The sequence below is a fragment of the Vanacampus margaritifer genome, chromosome 1, assembly GCF_051991255.1.
Source record: "Vanacampus margaritifer isolate UIUO_Vmar chromosome 1, RoL_Vmar_1.0, whole genome shotgun sequence".
NCBI classification, from domain to species: Eukaryota; Metazoa; Chordata; class Actinopteri; order Syngnathiformes; family Syngnathidae; genus Vanacampus; species Vanacampus margaritifer.
This window is the reverse complement of record NC_135432.1, coordinates 22,764,351-22,783,711: the sequence shown is the minus strand read 5'-3', so window position 1 is coordinate 22,783,711 and position 19,361 is coordinate 22,764,351. Positions and strand designations below refer to the sequence as shown.

Below are 19,361 nucleotides of genomic sequence, written 5' to 3'. Positions count from 1 at the left end.
ACACATGGGGTCAAGGTTCGCTGAAACTCTTAAGAACTGAAGCAGGCTCAGCATTGTCACACCACATGACCACATTTGGCCTTCCTGTCGCCAGAGCAGTGAACTAAGTGGAAGAGAACATCAGATAAACCAAAGCTGCTTTTTCAACATTTTTGTTTGAAGGTAGTAGAAGAAGGATATGCAAAATGTGCTTACCAAAGACTTCCGATAACAAGATCACATTTACGAGAGCGGCATCCATCACTTGTTGACAAATCCAAGGTAACGTTAATCATATATCACTAAAATGTTGACTGTTACAAACAGTTATGATAGATTGGTGAAATAAATGGACTGGCTACTATCCTACAGCAGATAACTCGCTAAGTAGCATGTCAATGGCTAACTTCAATTAGTTTACGCTCTGGCATTCTTCGCAAACAGAGACATAGCTAGTGTGAAGTACTTTTAGTAGTCATTTAGCCAATAATTTCAAAAAAACACATTTTAGTGCTGTAATCGGCTGAAATACTTTTGCTTAAGTATCTTGAGACTTGCTTAAAAGCAGGAGCTTAAAACTTGAGACTTACTCCCACTTATGAATTTTAGAACTAATTCAGCCGTTTCCCTTGTATAATCATACCTCGTATCCCTGCAGGCGGCCGAGGTTCATCATGTCATTGCAGCGCTTTGGGACCAGCGACATCAGCTCCAGTGCTTTCTACACACAAATTGAAGCAGGTGGTGACTAATAGAATGGTCTAGTTAGGATTGTCTAGTTAGAACTTAAGAAACCAACCTCGATCTCCTCGCAGTCTAGCCCGGCTTTGGCTGTGTACTTCAGGAAATCCTGAGACACACGTAAACCATCTTAAATATTTCAAAAGCTCTGTAAACGCGGCATGTCGCGTGACTAACCTTCAGCAGGAGTTGATACTTTGTGATCCTCTGGATGGGCTTGATTAAGTAATCACTGATGGACATCCTACAGCTGATCTCATGCTGGATCTCCTGCACATGCACAAATGAGTCAGGACTACTTTCAGCAGTGGATGGATATGAACAGACTTCATCTACAGCAGGGTTTCCCAACATTTACTCGGCCAAGGCACTGCCATCTATGTAATTGTATTCATCGTATGTCAATCGTTTCCATCTTTGAATGTTGGCTACAAAAAGAAGAGCCAAAGCTGAGATCTTGAAGAGATTAGATGTCTCGTACACGGTGTCTGAAAATGTCTCGCTTGTTCATTCAGCTGAGGGAAAGTTCTTCCTTTCGCTACATATAGCTGGCATGGGTAGATAGATGAACAACAACAATTTGAAGGCCAATTACGTGAAATGGGATAATTTCCCCCAGCACAGTTGATGCGAATCACATATACAGTACCTCAAAGAAGGTCTCGTACTCGATGACGATGTACTCTGACCGTGGCTTGTTCTGACAGTAAACCACGTACATGTGAAGGCGACGCTCCTGTAGTACGCACACAAAAAGAGGAGAATGGATCACATCCGTTGTTCACCTCTATTTGTTTATGAATAGTTAAAAAAAAAAAAGTGCTTCACCACACGGACACAACTCACATGTCTGATGAAGAGGTCGGCTAGAAGGTCGTGATTTTGAATACAATGCTCCAATTCGACGAGGAAAAAACTAGAGGACGACATACAATGAGTGTGTTGTATGTGAATGCATGAGAGTGATAAATAGTCATTCTTACAACCGACATACTGTATTTTAGTATCATGGATAGCATTTATTTGAAATCACCTTATGTTGGTATCATTTTGTGGATATGCCTTTCTTGTAATTGTTTTTTTTTTTTTTTTATCACTGACATACTTTCAATAGTAGTACTAATTATTCTTAGAAATTGTGTCTCAACACACAACTCTTTTACCCAATTTTTTTATTTTTTATTTTTTTTAAAGAAAGTGAGCTACATGACAATACATCAGGACAAAAATATCATGCTCCGAGTCTGACCCTGGGCAGACCTAAATAAGTCCTCTCTTCTATTTTTCCTATTTTCATCTATTTTTTCCAACCATAATAGAGTGTGTCACTCAAACAAACGCAACCCTTTTAATCATATCAGAAAAATATATTAATATATTACATTTCTCGTTCTTTTTATATACAGTATATATCTTTATCTTATGCTAAGTTCGTTCTTGACGGACCAGTGAGCACAGCAGCTAACACAGCTAGCATGTCCTCATGCAAAGGCTGTACCATTAACATTGATTTCTAACCCTTTTACTGTAATTTGAGAAATTATAAAATTCAATAGGTATTGAAATGTAACATTCTTAATTTCATTGCAAATTAAACTAATATTTTTTTAAGTAATTTTTTTATTCGTACTGGAAAAATATCTACCCCAATCCTCATTATATACTGAATGATTTCCATGTAACTATTAAATTCCATTATTACTTTATGTATGAAATATCCACATACTGTCCATATACTGTAACTGAATCATCAACAGTAAGTATGCAATTGCTTATTCAGTTGTGAATAAATACAGTTGCCTATATATACACACTGCATACAAAACACGGGTATTGTGGTGGGCTTAAATTTGTAAGCATTTAACCTGCACACAGGTATATTTTTTTAAATGTTCTACTTTTATTTCTCTCTGTTTATATTTGTTGAAATAATTCTTTTAAAAATATTTATTTGGTATTATTTTTTAAATATATGTTTTTCAGGTGCCTAAGTGCCTTTTTTATTTTATTTTTATAAACCTAAATGGTCCAGTTTTGCAAAATGTTGGCACCTAAATTATCCTCCAATTCTACAGGACCCATGTACTTTACACTCACTCGCGATGCCAGTCATAAATCTGCTGGATGTTGCCAAAAACAATCTTGTCTTTTCCCCTCATGTCCTCTGGGATCCCTCTGACATCCAACCTTGACATAAAGCCCTGTCACACACACGCACACACATTGGTGTCAGGTACATCAATGCCATCAATAAATTGTGAATTACAGTGTACACATTTGGCATCTAACCTCAACAATGACGCCCAAGTCCTTCACGTAGTCCTTCTCTGATTGGACCATCTCGTTGACGACAAACCTACACAGAGAGACACCCAACGTTAAGCTTGCCACGTCGCGAGTGCTAAACTCATCTTCTCGACTGAGGAGTGCTTTGGTCTCACATGCGTCCTCTCATAGCTTTGTTTTGCTGCTCACTGTCCGACTCGTTCGAACTTTGGTCCGAGTCGAGGGCCTGCGGACCAATGACAGTCATATAAAGACGAAACACACTGCAGCCAAAGAGAGAGAGAGAAAAAAAAAAAAGTCATCAAATTATTACCGCAGTGTTGTTGGGATCTTTGATGATTTGCATAGGAGGCGGTAAAGGGGTATGATTTTCTTCTTCTGGCTCCTCCTCTCCTCCGCTTTGTGCCGCCTCATCCTTCTTGGCCTTCTTTGCAAAAAAAAAAAAAAAAAATCAAATCATCTGCTGTCTTTTTCCTTAATATAGGCCTACTATGAAAAATCTGTCTTTTTTTGTCTTTGAATTGAGGGTCAGCGGCATAGAAAATAGATTTTAAAAAGCGTTGATGCTAGCGGGCTGACAGGCTAAGCTACTGTATGTGATTGTTTTCAATATACAAGGTGTAATTCTCCCTGTTTTAGTCAAAGCAAAAATAATGATAATTTTTTTTTTTTTTAAGTGGCAGAATGATGGTTCACATCTCATAACTCAAGTCACTTATATCTCAAGGCACCACTGTTATCAGTCACTTTGTATTATCTTTTTTTTTTAATGTCAATCAACAATATAAAGACTCAATGATACCCAGATTTTTGTCTTGTGCGTCCTTTCATTCTTTCTTGTGTGTGTTCCTACCATTGTAGAGTTCCCTGTGAGGGGTATAGTCACTTCCGGCCTGTTGTCCCGCCTCCTATTTCGAATCGGAGCTTTCTTCTGTCCATCTGCTTTTCCTTGACTCAATCTCCTTACAGGACTGGTCAACCAGCGCTGTGTTGACGCACACACACATTACCTTCAAATTAGTCAGTGATTATAATAACTGGTGCTAGATCACCATGTTACGGGTCTGTAATCTGCCGTTTTTGTTTTTAGAGGTCATGTAGTAAAATGATTTTGAAATGATAGTAAAGTGCTTTGGGATTCTTAAATTATTTCCAAATTTTCATTATTTATGTCAGGGTTCATACTAGCAAGATTCTGTCGATAGTTAGATATCAAGAAAGATATAGCGTGAATCTGATTCTGGTGGAGTTGCTGCATGTGTAACTAATCTCACCAGAAGTGACCTCAAGTCCACTTTACCTTCAAGGTGTTTCCTGTCCCTGAGCCACTACGTTTTGGTGCTGGTGAACTGGCAGCGCCCCCTGGAGTCCCACCCACATTGGTGACTACAGTGGACGTCCCACCTGGGAGGATAGACAAGGTAAGGTCATAAGTCTCATATCATCAAGTTTTAGGCAAGTCCCAAGTTACTGGCAAAAATCAAGAAAAGTCAATTCATTACTTGGGTTGTCATAAGTCAAGTAATAAAATCTTGTTGAATCACCTATCTTTTAATCATATATTTTTAATAGCTCCAAAGACTTAATTGCATGCTCAGTTAAAACAGTTATCAATGAGCTAAACTGTGGAATTTATATAATAGCTTACATGTCTTTGTGGGTTTTCTATCAATGGATTAAGTTAGCTGTAGTTGTTTCTTAACTTTAAGTTGCAAACCTTGAATGTTGCCACCCCGGTTGAATTAATGAAAAACAGAATCATTGAATCTAAATGTTATCATTTTTGGAGCTCCCTCCATGGTACTTGCTTTATCAAGTGGTGTAGTCTGCACTTTGAATCAAAGCCCACTGGTGGCTTTCAATGTGGAAGTTCACTGACTTGCACAATACAAAAAAAATAACTAGTAAAAACAAATGCCACAGTATCTTGAAAATCTTTACTTTCAAATGTAAACAAGCAAGACAGGTAGTTCAAGTTGAATCTTTTCATAAGTTTTAGACAAGCAAGTCCCAAGTCCTAAAACTGGCAACATAAGACTGACAAGTCATGTGACAAGTAATGTGACCAGGTTGTAGTTCATTTTCTATTGTGTCTTACTTTGAGTGGGTTGAGCGTGCAATGCAACTGTCTCAGGGGTTAATGGTCCAGAATCTGCTGAGGCAAACACATACAGATACAAACACTTAAAGTGAAAAGTATTTATGACAAATAATGTATCTTTGTTCATCGATCTACAGAATGCCAGCAACGTATAGTGGCAAGCAGACCAATTAAATTCTCACAAAAAACAGTACACCGCTCACATTTTTGTAAATATATGGGATACACTGAATACATGACACTTTTAAATGTAATGTACAGTGTGAATTACTGTACTCTGTACCACTGGCAACAAAAGTGAGTACACCCCCAAAGTGAAAATGTCAAATTACCCCCCCGGTGTTATGGCACTCGTTAGTGTCACAAGGTCTCAGGTGTACATAGGGAGCAGGTGTGTTCAATTAAGTAATTATCACTCTCACACTCACTCATACTGGTCATTGGAATTTCAATATGACGAGGATCCGATACAAAGAATTGTTACTCTTAGAATTTTATTTAATTTTTTTACAAAAACGTGACAGTTGTACTCACTGTTATGAGATACTAGCATATGGTATATACTACCCCATGTATCCACCAAGACATTTTTGTCTGGTGCACCATGAATTTTTAAAAATGTTCATAAAGGTTGGAAAACAATGGCACATCTGCATACATCAGGTGTATGCGACACATTGATTCACACGGAGGTAGAAACCTGCGTGTCCAGTTTAACACGCCTGAAACATTCCTGCTACACGTCAACACACTGGCTTCGCTGTAAATGTTTAACCAGCTTGCCCACAAAACAGTTCAGTATCGGACCCACCTCGCTCGTCCTCACATGTAATCCAGCCCCACACCACAGAACAATCCCAGCATGCACTTCTGCCCCGCCACATGCTTCAGTGCGCATCCATGTGGACAAAGCAGACGTCAGGGAGACCCACAGAGAAGCGACACGGTCGTTGTGAACAGCTAGACCCAAGTCCAGAGGAGTACCGGTCAGGGGGCGGGGCTTAGCCGAAGAGGCGGGGTGTAGAGGTTGAGTGTGGCTTGTGATGAGTTGTGATTAGTTGGTTAGTGACAACAAGGAAACTAAAGTGCTTTAAACTGGGTTGATGACATCATGTGAAATTGATGATTAAGGAACTGGAAACAAAAAAAATCCATTCATCCATTTTCTATAGTGCTTCTTTTCACGAGGGTGATAGGGGAGCTAGAGCCTATCCCAGTTTATATTGCGATGAGAGGCAGGTTACACCCTCGATTGGTCGCCAGCCAGTCGCAGGGGACATGGAGACACACCTGCTCACACCTATGGACAATTTAAAGCAAGGATGTCTAAACTTTAAATTTAAATACGAAGGGTCAACATATGCAAACCATATTTAAAATCTAAAATCACCTTAAAGTAGAAGGCAATTGAAAAAAAAAATCTGCACAATATTATGTTCTATATGCCCCCAGTAGTCTAAACACAGTATTCTGATTCAGATTGCATTTGTGGAATATATATATTTTTTTTTAATCCATCTCAGGTGGTGGCCATTTTGCCACTTGCTGACCACTGAAAATGACATCACAGTGACCAAACCCAGAAAACAGGTGAGCAGTGATTGGTCAGTCATCACTAACTGAGCCCTGAGCAAATGTGATGTCATTTTAAATTGACAGCAAGTGGCAAAATGGCCGCCATCTGAGATGAATAAAAACGGGTGGATTTTGCTGCTTAATTCATATTCCACAAACTCAATATTAATCTGAATGCTGTGTTTAGACTAGTGGCGGCACATAAATTATATTGTTGTAAAGTTTTTTTTTTTTACTTAACTAACTACATTTAAATGTGTTTACAATTATTAATAAAAGAAAACCCTGTGGATTTTTTTTACAATTATTTTTTTTAAATTAAACTGAGATAACTTGTTACATTAAATGTCATTTAAGGGGTGAGGAGGTGGAGTGGTGAAGGGTGACGTCATTTGTGTCCCCGCGGAATAGCGGACATGTGGCGTGGACTTAAGATCGTGCATATACTCGCACGGCCACCATGAACGAGCAGGACATAGATGCTGCAGTAACGCTTTGGGCCAGAGGAGGCAGTCGCGAGTAAAAAAGTGACAAACTGCACAAAGATCCTTTAAGTCAGATGTGGTAAGTTGTTACATTCACACGTATTTAAAATTCAAAAAACATCTTTCTTGGGTCTCAATCCACTATCAGCCCTTACCCTCACCCCACATTCCAAAAACTTGTACAATATGTTAATTGAGAACAATAAATTGCCCACAAGTTGGCACATGCCTATATTGTATTTGTGGAACAAAAACCTATTTATTTATTTATTTTTTACTAGCTAAACCGAGAGTTCAGATGTTGATCAGCAGATTTCTTGTGACTGAATGTGACTGATCGGTGTTTATTCTTTGTTTTGTGTGTGTGTTTTTTTGTAGTCGATGCTAAGGTGATGGTAGTTTAGTAGCTCAACCCACACCCCAAACCCACTGGGTTGCCGGTGCGCGAAAGTTGTGGACTTGTATGAACCGGTCCGTGGTGGAAAAAAGGTTGGGGACCACTGGTTTAGTTGACTGATTATGTTATTTATCCACAGATCGGATGTTGTTATCCATTTCTAGATCTCATACATGTAACTCTTGCATGCAATATTTCAGGCTTGCATGTCCTGACAAAGCAGCAAGCGTGATGAATCTTTAATGTTGAGTTGCTCTGAAATATTTAGAGCAGTGATTCTCAACTCGTGGGTCAGGACCCAAAAAGGGGTCACGGATTCATTATGAGTGGTAGCAAAAAATTACAGGAGGTCCTTGGTTTATGACAGTACCGATATACAACTTTGTTTAAAGCCATATGTTGCGCAATTGTGATATTTAACTTAATTTAGGCGGTAACGGGTGCAAGTGGCATCCTAAGCTTTAGATTCTTAACAGTGTGCTCTAAAAGCCACTTTGATATATTTAGAAATATTATCCATCTTCTCAGATACATGTTCTTTATTTTTCTCAACTTAAACAAAAATATGGTTCCCGGGGTGACAGCAGTTGAACCACAAATTTATAGAACGCAGCCAGAGACAGGAAAGGCCCTCAATATACACCGTGTTGACCAAAACGTCTCAACAGGAAGTCAAACGGACTGCCAATAGGGGAAATGGGTGTGGGGGTAGGAGAATCCGGGTTCCTGAAGACACTCACCCTTCCCAGAGCTCGGCAGCGAGGATGAATTGGAGGCACTGAAGGAGGTGGTGCTGATGCAGGAGGGGGCGTTGCCTGAGGAGGCAGGGGACGCCGGGACCAGTGTTTCCATATCGGCAGCACTGTGCGAATGCGACAGGCAGAGGGCGCTCATCGGCAACAAGCCCTCCTGGTGGGAAAACGCAGTCACGATCAATACTTGACATCAACGGCGGTTCCTGGCATGCGCATTATGTGCGGCCACACAAGGTGGACCGCCACAAATGTGTCTGAGCCTCTTACCTGTTGCGGAGTTTGATCGGTGGTTCTGACCAGACACCAGCCGGGTCGCTCCGCTGAGCGTTCCACTAGCTCCACAGTCTGACCGCAGCGTACACTGAGCTCGCCAGGTGATCCAGAGGAGAAATCTAGCAACACCACCACTAACTCGCAGCCTCCCGACAGCTAGAAGCAGGCACACAAACATGAAGATGGATTATTGCAAAGGCCTAGTTTGTACAGAATCCGACCCATCCTGCAAAAATGAAACACATCCAGTGGTGGGAAGTAACAACGTACATACAGTTGGTTAATGTAGTTAAGTATATTTTTCTGAAGGCTTTTGCAAGTTACTCTCAAATATCATCGATCAGATTTTTCTAGCGTGTGCGCCTTGGCCACCTAGGGGCAGTATAATAAAGATTATATGTGGTCAGTACTCAGTAACTCAACTCAATATTATTTATAAAGCACTTTAAAACAACCATCGCTGCATACAAAGTGCTGTACGTGGAGTAAAAATCAGTCATGCAATAGAGACAGGTAAAGCAAAATAACAAAAAATAAATTAATAAATATCATAAGTAGGTAAATAAACAAGTAAATACAATTTATAATAATAAATTAATAATACAAGACAAATCATAAGTATGTCAAAGAAGAAAAAAAGGCAGAATAATCGCTTGTATTTTAAAAGTCGGCTCGCTCATACAGTATCTTCCAACATTTTTGTTTGGTGATGTGCTGTAATATTCTTCCTATGTAAAATGTGTGCCTTGGCTCAAAAAACAGCTGGAAAACACTATCATGGTGTTCGTGAAGTGGCCCCCACGCCCCGCCCACCGAACACACCCCTACCCAGTCCGTGCCAAAATTGACCTGCATGAAATTGGTCCCTGGTACAAAAAGGTTAGGGGCCACTGGTCTACAAGTGAAGTAGAAATTCAGAATCTGCTTGGCTGTCTTGAGACTACTTTATATGTTTATTGGTTAAAAGCTGCGAGGTGAAATTTCTTCACCAATGATCAGCCACTCTATATACAACTAAAAGACACAGAAGATTTGATATAAGTTGAGATAAAGTCACTGTCACATAAAGAAATAAAAGCATACCTCTGCAGCAGAGCAACGACGTGAAGTTGTCTTGAACAGTGAGACCATGAAGGGAGGAAACCCCCTCCCACACAAACACATAAACACGCGTGCACACACCCAGCTGCAGCAGTGGTGAGGTCATTACACACACGCCTCTCACACAGTGTTTGTGACTGAGCGCTACCTTGTCGCTGTCTGCGGTGTTTTGGGATGTTCGGGAGGCGATGGAAACTGTGTCAGGCTGACTGCTGGCGTCACCCAAGCTGTCGGCGTCCTCGCTGGTCTCTCTGTCAAACAGGAAGTGTAAAAATGTTGTCAAGCAGCCATTCTCAAAGTGTCGAAAGCTGGCTCCCTGTTGTGGAACACAGAGCTGGGTTATATGACCTGAAATTTAGATCACGGTATACGTTGAAGCCATTCATGGTAATGGTATAAACTTCTGAATCGGTTTTGTAGTCTATTAGCTAAACTATGTTGATATAATAAGTTAAACAGTCAGGCACAACTTCTGTTAAAAGCCTACTGGACCACGTAAGAACTTATTAAGGTGTATCGCCATTCTGAATTTCACTTTAGCTTAGCAGTTAGCATGGCTTCTCAATTTCTCGTTTTACTTCAGTGATAACAATACTTGTCAAAAGTGTAGCTTATTCATCGAGATGAATGCGAGGATAAGTGAATTAGAGATCATTTGTATCACAGTAGTTCTTAGCCGCGCCAGCTAGCTTATAACTGGTGTGAAGCAAGTTAACCTTTTTGACCCAAGATCTACTTTTATATACTTATATACACTTTACTATACTTTTTTAGGAATAAAATCTGTCTTGTTTTTGATGAACACTTTGGCTGACAACACTACTGTGTATCATTATTGGTCATTATGGTGGTACTTGGTCTAAGAAGTTTGCTAGCCACAGCTGTTAACGTTTGTGGATGCGCTGAAAAACGTCAACAGGGATGGGCATACTAATCAATTAATAGAGAGCAACATGGAACACTAGTGGCAAGGATAATGGTGTCCAAAGTATGAACCCAGATATAAATATATGAAATAAATATTGAAAAAAACAACAACAATTGATTATTTGCCCATTGTAGGTAACAGGGCAAATGCAAGCTGACCTGCGTGTGATACTGCGTTGACGCCCAAGAGTCAGATTGGGGGTTTTCGGAAGGGGGATGGGCTCCCTCAGTGCGCCCCGCAGGTGACCCCGCCTCTCCTGGATCACCTGGCGAATGCTGCGGACCCACTCCTGCTTCAGCTCCAAGGACGATGCCTAGCGGGAGAGCGCGACAGGTTCAATGACAGAAGCGAACCAACAGCCTGAACATTTATTTACCTTCAGAACCGTCTTGTTGTCCGAAGTCGGCGTCCTTCCAACCCAAAGAGCAAATTTACAAGGATCCCCTTCAATGTGCTCAGTCACACCAAGTTCTGATGTCTGTCATGGATGGACAAAACAGTCATTAGCATAGGCCCAATACAGTTGTCTCCCTGTAGGCTATGCCTAATGGTAGCGAGTGTTACCCTCAAGCGGCTCTTGTAAAGGTATTTGGTTCGTCCCGATGAATCTTTCATTTCCTTGCTGAAGATGAGTGACAGCTCAAACAGGAAGAGATGCCGGTCACGCCCCTTCCTGATGAGGGACTTTGGTTCCCAAACGAGAAAGGAGTCCTGCAGAAGAAGCTCTCCTTGCACCTCAAGACCCTCTTCAAGACCTGATGACATCATTATCATTCCATTCATACATCAAAATAATAGCTTTGTGTTCAATTAAAAAGGCCCAGATTGAACACTATGTAAATATGTCAGAAAATTGAGGGATCAATATTTCAGTATAGAGTAAGAACAACTGACTGCTGCCACGGGGGTTAGGGTACCTTCTAGCATGCTGACGTGCATAGCATCGTTAGCTCTCTTGGGAACACTCAGCATGACATCCAGGCCTTCTTTGATCTCGCCTTTCCCTTCTTCGCAGCACGCTAACAACTCCTGCAAAAATGCACGTGTCAAAATGGAGCCAATGGTCAGTTACATCGTGTTTCACCAGCTCACCTTCAGCAGCAGTTGATACTTAGTTATCCTCTGAACGGGTTTGATGAGCGCTGATGAAATGGAGTTAGCAAGCCCGTGTCTCCTCTGGACCTCCTGCAAAACCAACCAGACTGGAAACTAGCACTGGTCTTAATCAATCTGGACGGTCGGAGACTGAGGCAAAACCGAGACAAGACAAGTCTGGAGTGTTACAACACTACCGGAAACTCAAACTGTTGGATCTGGACAACTGTTGTATGTATAAAAAAAAAAGGAGAAAAAAAAAGGCAGTACCTCAAAGAAGCCAGCACCATGCTGCTGGATCAACAAGCTGGAGTCTGGCTTGTTCCTGCAATAGGTCACGTACATGTGGAACTTGTCAGCCTAAGAGAAGGAACACAAACACACTTAAGAGTGGGATACATGATCAAGTGTTTTTGTTTTTTACTCTCAAACTAAATTTGGTTACCCAGGTGACGAAACAATGTCCCACATCTTCCGGAAGTTGCTCGTAGTTCTCCAGCTCCTTCAGGAAAATACTAGAAACGACATCGCTCTGTCAGACATACGGACATAAACAGTCTTTTGTACTGATTTTGTACCTGTTATGGAACTCGTAGATGTCCTGGATGTTCCCGAACACCACATCATCCCTGTTGCTAAGTCCAGATGGAACGTCTTCAGAGCCGCTCGTCATCTCCCACATGTATGTCTGCAGCAGATCAAGTCACACATTAAGGAAGTGTCATGTTTGTGCCAGTCGTAGGAAGTAACCAAGTACAAATAATCCATTGCTGTACTCAAGTAGATTTTTCAGGTATTTATATTTCACTTGATTTATTATTCTGACAATTAAGCTAAAATAGATATTCCCCATCCATGGCCATATTTAAGGGAATTGTTTGATGTTGTCAGCTCCACGAATGATTCGTGGCCAATACTTTGTGTTTTGTGCTTTTGGTTCAACCCTTCAGGAAGAAGAAAATATTTAGCAAACTCTCCGCCGCAACTGTAAATAGTAATTTGTCTATAAATTGGTCTAAGTACAGCTCTGCAAATGAGCGAAGACTCCCTATCCATTCTCTGACAATGAGAGCGCCTCCGCCACGTACTGCAGTAGATGTGCAATTACATTTTATTGTAGTACGGCAAAAAACACAAAAAAACATGCATTACATTATGTATTACGCCACAGCGCAAGGCGTGCCCGGCTGCCTATTTAAGGACTGTGCTAGACTAAAAAGCTCCAGCTTAAAAAATTCTAATATGAAAAACATACAGCAACATCTATTATTTTGTAACATTTGAATAAAGTTAGCAAAGCTATGAAAATGGTTGCTTTGATGGCATAAGAGTTTTTTTTCTTCTTCTCAGAATGTCCAACATGGGAACATGCAAGTGAATAAAAGTGGGAGCTATTTTTAATGTAGAGATGTTTTTTTTCCATGCCAAATTATCAAAACGGGTCTAGTACATATGAATGCCAAAACATATTTTTTACTTTTGTACTTGAGTATATTTAAGAATCTATTTTGTGTGCAAATCTGTTTTTTGTCTATTATATTTAATGACTGTAAACATTTATTTTTACTTTAGTACACATCAAAGAGTGTACTTGTTTTTCCACACATTTTTAATTCAATGCCTTTAACAGTCCTTTTTTATTCTTCAATTCTCTGTGCTTCAATTTAATGGCAGAGCGTGAGTGCTTTTACCACCTCCAGTTAAAACTAATGTTAGCTGTGCAAATTAAATTGAGCAGTACCTCAATGCATTCTTGAAGGTCTCGGACGTAGACTCTCTCAGTCTGCAGCAGCTCCGCCATTATGTACCTGCAGCACACACTTGTCAGAAAACATGGTTCTTATAATAAGTAACACTTCAAACAATATTAAAGTACATGTTCATCGAAAAATAAGGCAGAGGCTCTATTTGTAAAAATTATCATTGGTATAATTGTAAAGCCCCTGTAACATCATGTACAGCTTGAACATTAAAACTGCACTTAAATTGAGGATAAAAAAAAAACTGGAGTTAAATAAATGAAATGCATTGCACATAAGCTAAATGAAAATTCTACCTAAATTAATGTTTTAAAAAAAAATACAATATTACGGTAAAAGATTCAACGTAACACTTTGAGAATGACTGCTCTAAGGTAATGACTACCAAATAGTTACTCACTCTTTCTTGCGGGCTGAGCGCCTCTTCTCATCGCTGACCTGGTGGCTGGGGTCTGACAGATTGACTTCAGGGTCCGAGTCAGACAGACTGTTGGGAATCAGCTCGAGTTCCAAGTCCTTGTTGTCCTAATGGGAAAAAAAAACATCCTGTTTATGCTCTTTATCATCCATCCATTTATTTAACACACTATTTTTTTGTTTGAGCAAGAAGTAAGGTCAGTGTTTCCCACACCATGTTTGTACTTGGGTGGGCCACCTAAGTAAACTGGCCACCACCCAAGAAGTTTTCAAGAAAATTTATTAAAAATATAAAAAAATAAAAAAGTTTTGCGACCAGATATACCGCATGCAATGTTAGTTCGCCGTCACTTTGTGGAACGTGAGGCTAGAGGAGACGTAGTAACAGGACTACATGTCGCTGGCACAGATAGATGAACAAAGATACATTATTTGTAATGAATAATTAATAATTTTCAGACCAATTAGGTGAAATGTCTACGATGTGATTGATTGAAAATGTTTTGGCGCTGACGGTACCTGTGAGCATCCTCCCAGCGCCGTCTCCAGCAGGTGGCGATACTGGCCCATCCTGACGGTGAAGTCCCGGTACCGTTTATCCACTGCGGAAACACAACGGCGAAGCTCCAGGCGGTGGGCGTGGCCTTTAGTTAGCATGCTCTCAGCCAATTGGATGAGCAAGTGAACCTTTTCCTGGGTGTGCTGAAGACATGGCAGATGGCATCAGAGGTTTAATATCATCATCTTTACACAACATTCCAAGTCATAGACAGTTAGAATATCAACACTGCGCCTCGATATTGGAAAATTAAAAACAACAAAAAGAAATCAACAGAATTAAAACGAATTGCTAATAAATGTTACATGAAAATTGTGTCTAAATAAAACTAAACCAATCACTACTTAAAGATTAAATGCACTAAAAAGTTTAATACCACTGAACTGGACTGAGGCCGTGATTCTTTCACAAACCACAAGGGGAGCCCACGAACCACACTTTGAGACATACTTAAGCAAGGTCGATTAAAAGTAACAAAAGTAAACCAATTCACTTTTGCTTATGCTTTGGGCCTGCTACGTTGAGACTCTTACCTTGGCCGAAACACAAAACTGCCGATGTTGGTTCAGCAATTCCTGGGTCTCGGTCGGAGTTGCTCCTGGTGATGTGTGTGTGGCCAGGTAGTGGTCCCCTGATTGCGCCAACCAATCTAGAGCCTGTCAAAAAAAAATGACTCAAGGCATCCTCTGACCTATATATGACTTCTATTCTTTATGTTAGTTTGTATGATCATTCTAATGCTGTTGTAATCCTTCACTCTTTGTAGATTCCATCATGACCTTTCAAAGAATAAAAGATGCATACTTCTGCGAGAATCAGTGAAAATGTGGTGAGTACTCATACATTACCACCATTTTTGTTGACTTAATGCATAGTGGTAATTGAAAAAAATTTTGTACACACAACTGAAATTTGATTTGATTTGATTTGATGATTTGAACATTATACACAAATTTTGTGTAATTTTGACAAAAGAGTGGCATTTTTAAAATATTTTAATGTTTGTGCAATTTGGGTCAATTTAGCCATCAAATTTCAGGGTGAAAGAATAACATTGAGGCTATTTTTGTTGCAGTAAAATAATATAAATTTGATGAGAACTGTATGTGAGGATTCATTATTGCAATACAGTACTGTCAAATTACCTGCTGTGCGTGGTTCTGGAACATGACATACTGCTGGCACTGGTCCAGTCGGCGCTTCTTTAATGTCCAAAAGTGAAGAACTCGATTTTCTCTTTGAAGCAATTCACTGAGGATACCTGTACATATACACACAAATTAATTTTTTTTCTGGGGCTCCCCTTCATTTGCTGTGTATGTGAGTTGGCTTCACGTCACCTTTGACCTGTTGTTCCGGTACTCGTGAGTGCCCAGTCACCTCGGTGACCCCCGAAACGGTGACATTGTGGCCAGAGATGTTGGCCATGGTGACGCTGTTGCGGTGGATGTACTTGAGGAAAACTTCCGCGTTCCGTCGTGCAAGCGTGCAGGCCTGTTTCCATAGAAACAAGACGGTGAAGGACGTTTCATTAAGGCTAGCAAGTATCTTACGATTGTACTTTATACTTTATTTTGGTTCTCAAACTTTTTGGGCCCAGATGAGGACTTCTAAAACAAATGGGATGAAATGAACAATTTATTGCAAATGATTTTATAAATCCCCAATTATTACTGGCACACCCCGGGGGACTAACCCCATTTGCGAACCATATAGCTTTCCACCACACCTTGAGAAAGGCCTCCTTCTGTTCCATGTGTTTGTTAATGAGAGGTAGGAGATGCTCAGGTTGTCTGTCTCCGCCCCCACACCAGTCCTCCTCCCTGCGGTACTCCTGCTCCAGACTCTCCAGCACACCGCATACCTGCATTTTCAAAGTGCACACACAGTTCAGTAAGAGGGACATCTTTCGGGATTATCACACACACTATTAAAATGCTCTCGTAAATTATGGATACACAACTGAAACTCACTCACTATTTAAACGTTCTTACAAATACGACTGACACTTTTTCACTGGCATACATTACAGTAACAAAATTAGCAAATGATAACAAATTAAAAAATAATACCTATTTTTTAACATTAAAGCTTCTGTTTTTTAGGTTAGCTGCAGCAGAGGACAGAAATAATTTTTGCAGCCAGTAAAATCAAACAGTTCTCTTAAATAAGTCTACAGTGGGTAATAACTTGCTTCACCGAATCTGTTGCATCATCGTTGTTAATGCTCCCTGGTTTACGTTCTGCCTTAAAAGTCCCCAAGATCTCAATCAATCAGTCAAACTCTCAACCGCCGTTAACACGTTAAGTGCATAGTAAACATAAACAAATTATTTGTACTTCATTACTTGCCACCACTGATATATTGACAAGAGGGCAAACTTCTGCTTACCTGTTGAGATGTTCTGTAGAAGGCAGCAGAAGCGTTGACCAGTTTGAGTCGGTCCTCGATCCGCAGCATCAGAGTCTGCCAATGGAGCGCCACCGTCTGCGCACAGGACCTCACTGCATCTGGATCATAATGGCCTGACCTACGTAAGCAAAAAAAACAGGTGCGAAGTGACCGGGAATAAACCCATAAATGTAAAATTAATGTAAACCACTAAATATAAAATCAATAAAGAGTAAACATTTATAATCATCAGATTTAAAGTGACATACTGTCTGTTATTTTTGGTACCTATCTTTTTTTTTTTTACAAATATATTGAAGTGTGTGTATGTGAGAGAGAGAGAGAGAGAGAGAGAGAGAGAGAGAGAGAGAGAGAGAGAGAGAGAGAGAGAGAGAGAGAGAGAGAGAGAATTTGTGTGGACATTGCAGATTGTTGATATATGAAATTCAGTTTATTTGAATTAGTTTCTGTATGTATCTATGACTACGTATAAACAGTACAAGTTGAACTTCATAATTGACTTTACAACTCCGCATCAACATTCAAAACTTGAAGTCGACTAACTGCTAATCAAGTTTTTGGCACCTCATCTTCCAATCATCCGGTTTACAGAATAGTTTCTACTTGAACGTCTGCTGCCATTGCCAAACAATAACGTTTTGTAGAGCAGCGAAATGTCCAGACAACAAGGCGACACAGTCTTCAAAAAATAGTCTGGTTGAGAAAGAGAATAGCATTTAGCCTTGCTAGTTTCAGCTGTTCTGCTCGCCGCTCCTCTTACAATATTCAGACCAGTGGCACAAAGGGACTGGCGGCAAGGAACGAAGGCAACGGCGCAAAGTGAAGCAACATCTTCATCGCTGGGATGTTATGTCCAACAACTTTTGTCTCTACGTTTGTGGTGCAAAAAAGACTGGGAACTGCTGTATTGTGCTGAAAAATATCAATTATGTCATTGATTAATGGACTTTGACTCAACTTTCATCACATTATGGTTGACAACAAAAATATTTGTAGTTGTTTAATGCCTAATATGCAGTATGTCAGTGGACTAACCTAACTAGCAGTTCTGCTCTCTGCTGTAGAGCCAGCGCCACCTGGTGGGTCCTCTGCAGGGAGTCGGCATGTAGGAGAGCCTGGACATAAAACCAGTTAGATCAGTGGTGCCCAAGTCCGGTCCTCGAGAACCCCAATCCAGCCTGTTTTCCATGTTTCCCTCCTGCAGTGCATCTGAATCCAATGATCAGCTGATCAGCAAGCTTTGCAGAAGCCTGATAAAAATCTTGATCATAAATCAGGTGTTAGTGGAGAGAAACATGGAAAACAGGCTGGATAGGGGCTCTCGAGGACCGAACTTGGGCACCCCCGAGTTAGATGTTCCCCAATGGAACCGCTAAGCCTTCAATTGTGTGTGAGTGTGTAGTAACCTCTATGGCCTGTTGGAGGCGCTCATGTTCCCTCTGCAGCTGTTCAGCTTCTGACAAACAGCTGGAGTTCAGCATGCAGGATGACAACATGACCTCGCCCTCCGTGATCCAACCCAGCACCTGACCAACGCACATGTATCAGAATCAAAGGTGTGTATTGGGTCTGAAGGTGTGATCTGCAGGTATGTGTGTGTGTGTGTTACCTGTTTGACCTGGTTCTGCAGGTGTCTAAGCTGCAGGTTCTGTTCCAGGTGTGTGTGAGTGTGATCTGCAATCTGCTGCAGTTCCTTCTGTTTGTCCAGCATTAGGCGTTGCAGCTCCTCCACCTGAGAAGAGAGATCGCCCTCCACCTCTGAGAGCTCAATTCCTGATACACACACAAACACGCAGGGAAACACGGACATGTGCACATGCCTGTCAGAAAATAGACTACACCAATGAAATTCAAGTACATTACTATAAATGAGCAATCGCAAATGATGTGCTTACTGTGTGTGTGTGTGTGTGTGTGTGTGTATCCGTGGCAAAGTCAATGAGCTGGTTTCCATGGGGACCAGCTGAGTGCAGTTTCCATGGCTACCCCATCCCCCTTTCTCCCTCCCCCATTATCCTCCTCCGCCCCCCCTTAAATCATCTGTATGTTACTGAAGCAGGCAGACTTACATCAGCCGCTCTATATTACTGTATCATATTCTGCTCTATCACATTTTGTTCTATACAGCTCTTTTCTTTTCCATAATGGTACTGGTAATGGAATCAAATGGATGTTTCAAGCGTCTGCAAGCTCCAAACTGAAAATCACAGACTTCCCTGTCCCTAGCCTCCTCTTAAAGTTCCACCAGGGGAGGAGCACTGAAGCATCCCCAACTGTGAGACATAGTCCCAGCTCCTGACATAGATCTGCCCCAAGGTGGCGTCCCAGTTGCTACAACAGCCTTTTTCTAAGTGACAATCATGGCCTCGGGAGAAACGGTTTCGATGAGAACCTCCCAAACAGTGAAGGTCACAGTTTGATGAGGCCATCAGGACCAAATTATCGGACAGTAGCAGAGATGGCAACCTTAATCCGCCAACGCTCGCCTGGATAGCA

The 19,361-nt window shown here is 40.9% G+C and overlaps 1 protein-coding gene across 2 annotated transcripts in view; it reads right to left on the bottom strand.

Moving 5' to 3' along the window:
• LOC144062720 (kalirin-like) overlaps positions 1–19,361 on the bottom strand; it is a 33,517-nt gene that overhangs the window by 5,592 nt on the left and 8,564 nt on the right. Inside the window, exons 20-53 of one of the 2 annotated variants that reach the window (XM_077584376.1) lie at positions 18,475–18,638; positions 18,272–18,391; positions 17,901–17,980; positions 16,845–16,983; positions 16,182–16,316; positions 15,793–15,946; positions 15,598–15,713; positions 14,986–15,108; positions 14,413–14,595; positions 13,877–14,001; positions 13,458–13,536; positions 12,295–12,404; positions 12,162–12,231; positions 11,987–12,076; positions 11,714–11,806; positions 11,539–11,650; positions 11,186–11,376; positions 10,998–11,099; positions 10,780–10,934; positions 9,842–9,944; positions 8,587–8,748; positions 8,305–8,473; positions 5,105–5,161; positions 4,307–4,410; positions 3,860–3,991; positions 3,320–3,433; positions 3,162–3,232; positions 3,010–3,076; positions 2,818–2,921; positions 1,567–1,636; positions 1,370–1,456; positions 898–990; positions 779–829; positions 623–700 (exon numbers count right to left, since the gene is read on the bottom strand). In XM_077584376.1, the coding sequence (XP_077440502.1) occupies positions 623–700; positions 779–829; positions 898–990; positions 1,370–1,456; positions 1,567–1,636; positions 2,818–2,921; positions 3,010–3,076; positions 3,162–3,232; positions 3,320–3,433; positions 3,860–3,991; positions 4,307–4,410; positions 5,105–5,161; positions 8,305–8,473; positions 8,587–8,748; positions 9,842–9,944; positions 10,780–10,934; positions 10,998–11,099; positions 11,186–11,376; positions 11,539–11,650; positions 11,714–11,806; positions 11,987–12,076; positions 12,162–12,231; positions 12,295–12,404; positions 13,458–13,536; positions 13,877–14,001; positions 14,413–14,595; positions 14,986–15,108; positions 15,598–15,713; positions 15,793–15,946; positions 16,182–16,316; positions 16,845–16,983; positions 17,901–17,980; positions 18,272–18,391; positions 18,475–18,638 (3,803 nt within the window). The remainder of the gene's footprint in view (positions 1–622; positions 701–778; positions 830–897; positions 991–1,369; positions 1,457–1,566; positions 1,637–2,817; positions 2,922–3,009; positions 3,077–3,161; positions 3,233–3,319; positions 3,434–3,859; positions 3,992–4,306; positions 4,411–5,104; positions 5,162–8,304; positions 8,474–8,586; positions 8,749–9,841; positions 9,945–10,779; positions 10,935–10,997; positions 11,100–11,185; positions 11,377–11,538; positions 11,651–11,713; positions 11,807–11,986; positions 12,077–12,161; positions 12,232–12,294; positions 12,405–13,457; positions 13,537–13,876; positions 14,002–14,412; positions 14,596–14,985; positions 15,109–15,597; positions 15,714–15,792; positions 15,947–16,181; positions 16,317–16,844; positions 16,984–17,900; positions 17,981–18,271; positions 18,392–18,474; positions 18,639–19,361) is intronic. The other variant, XM_077584386.1, reaches the window with a different exon arrangement.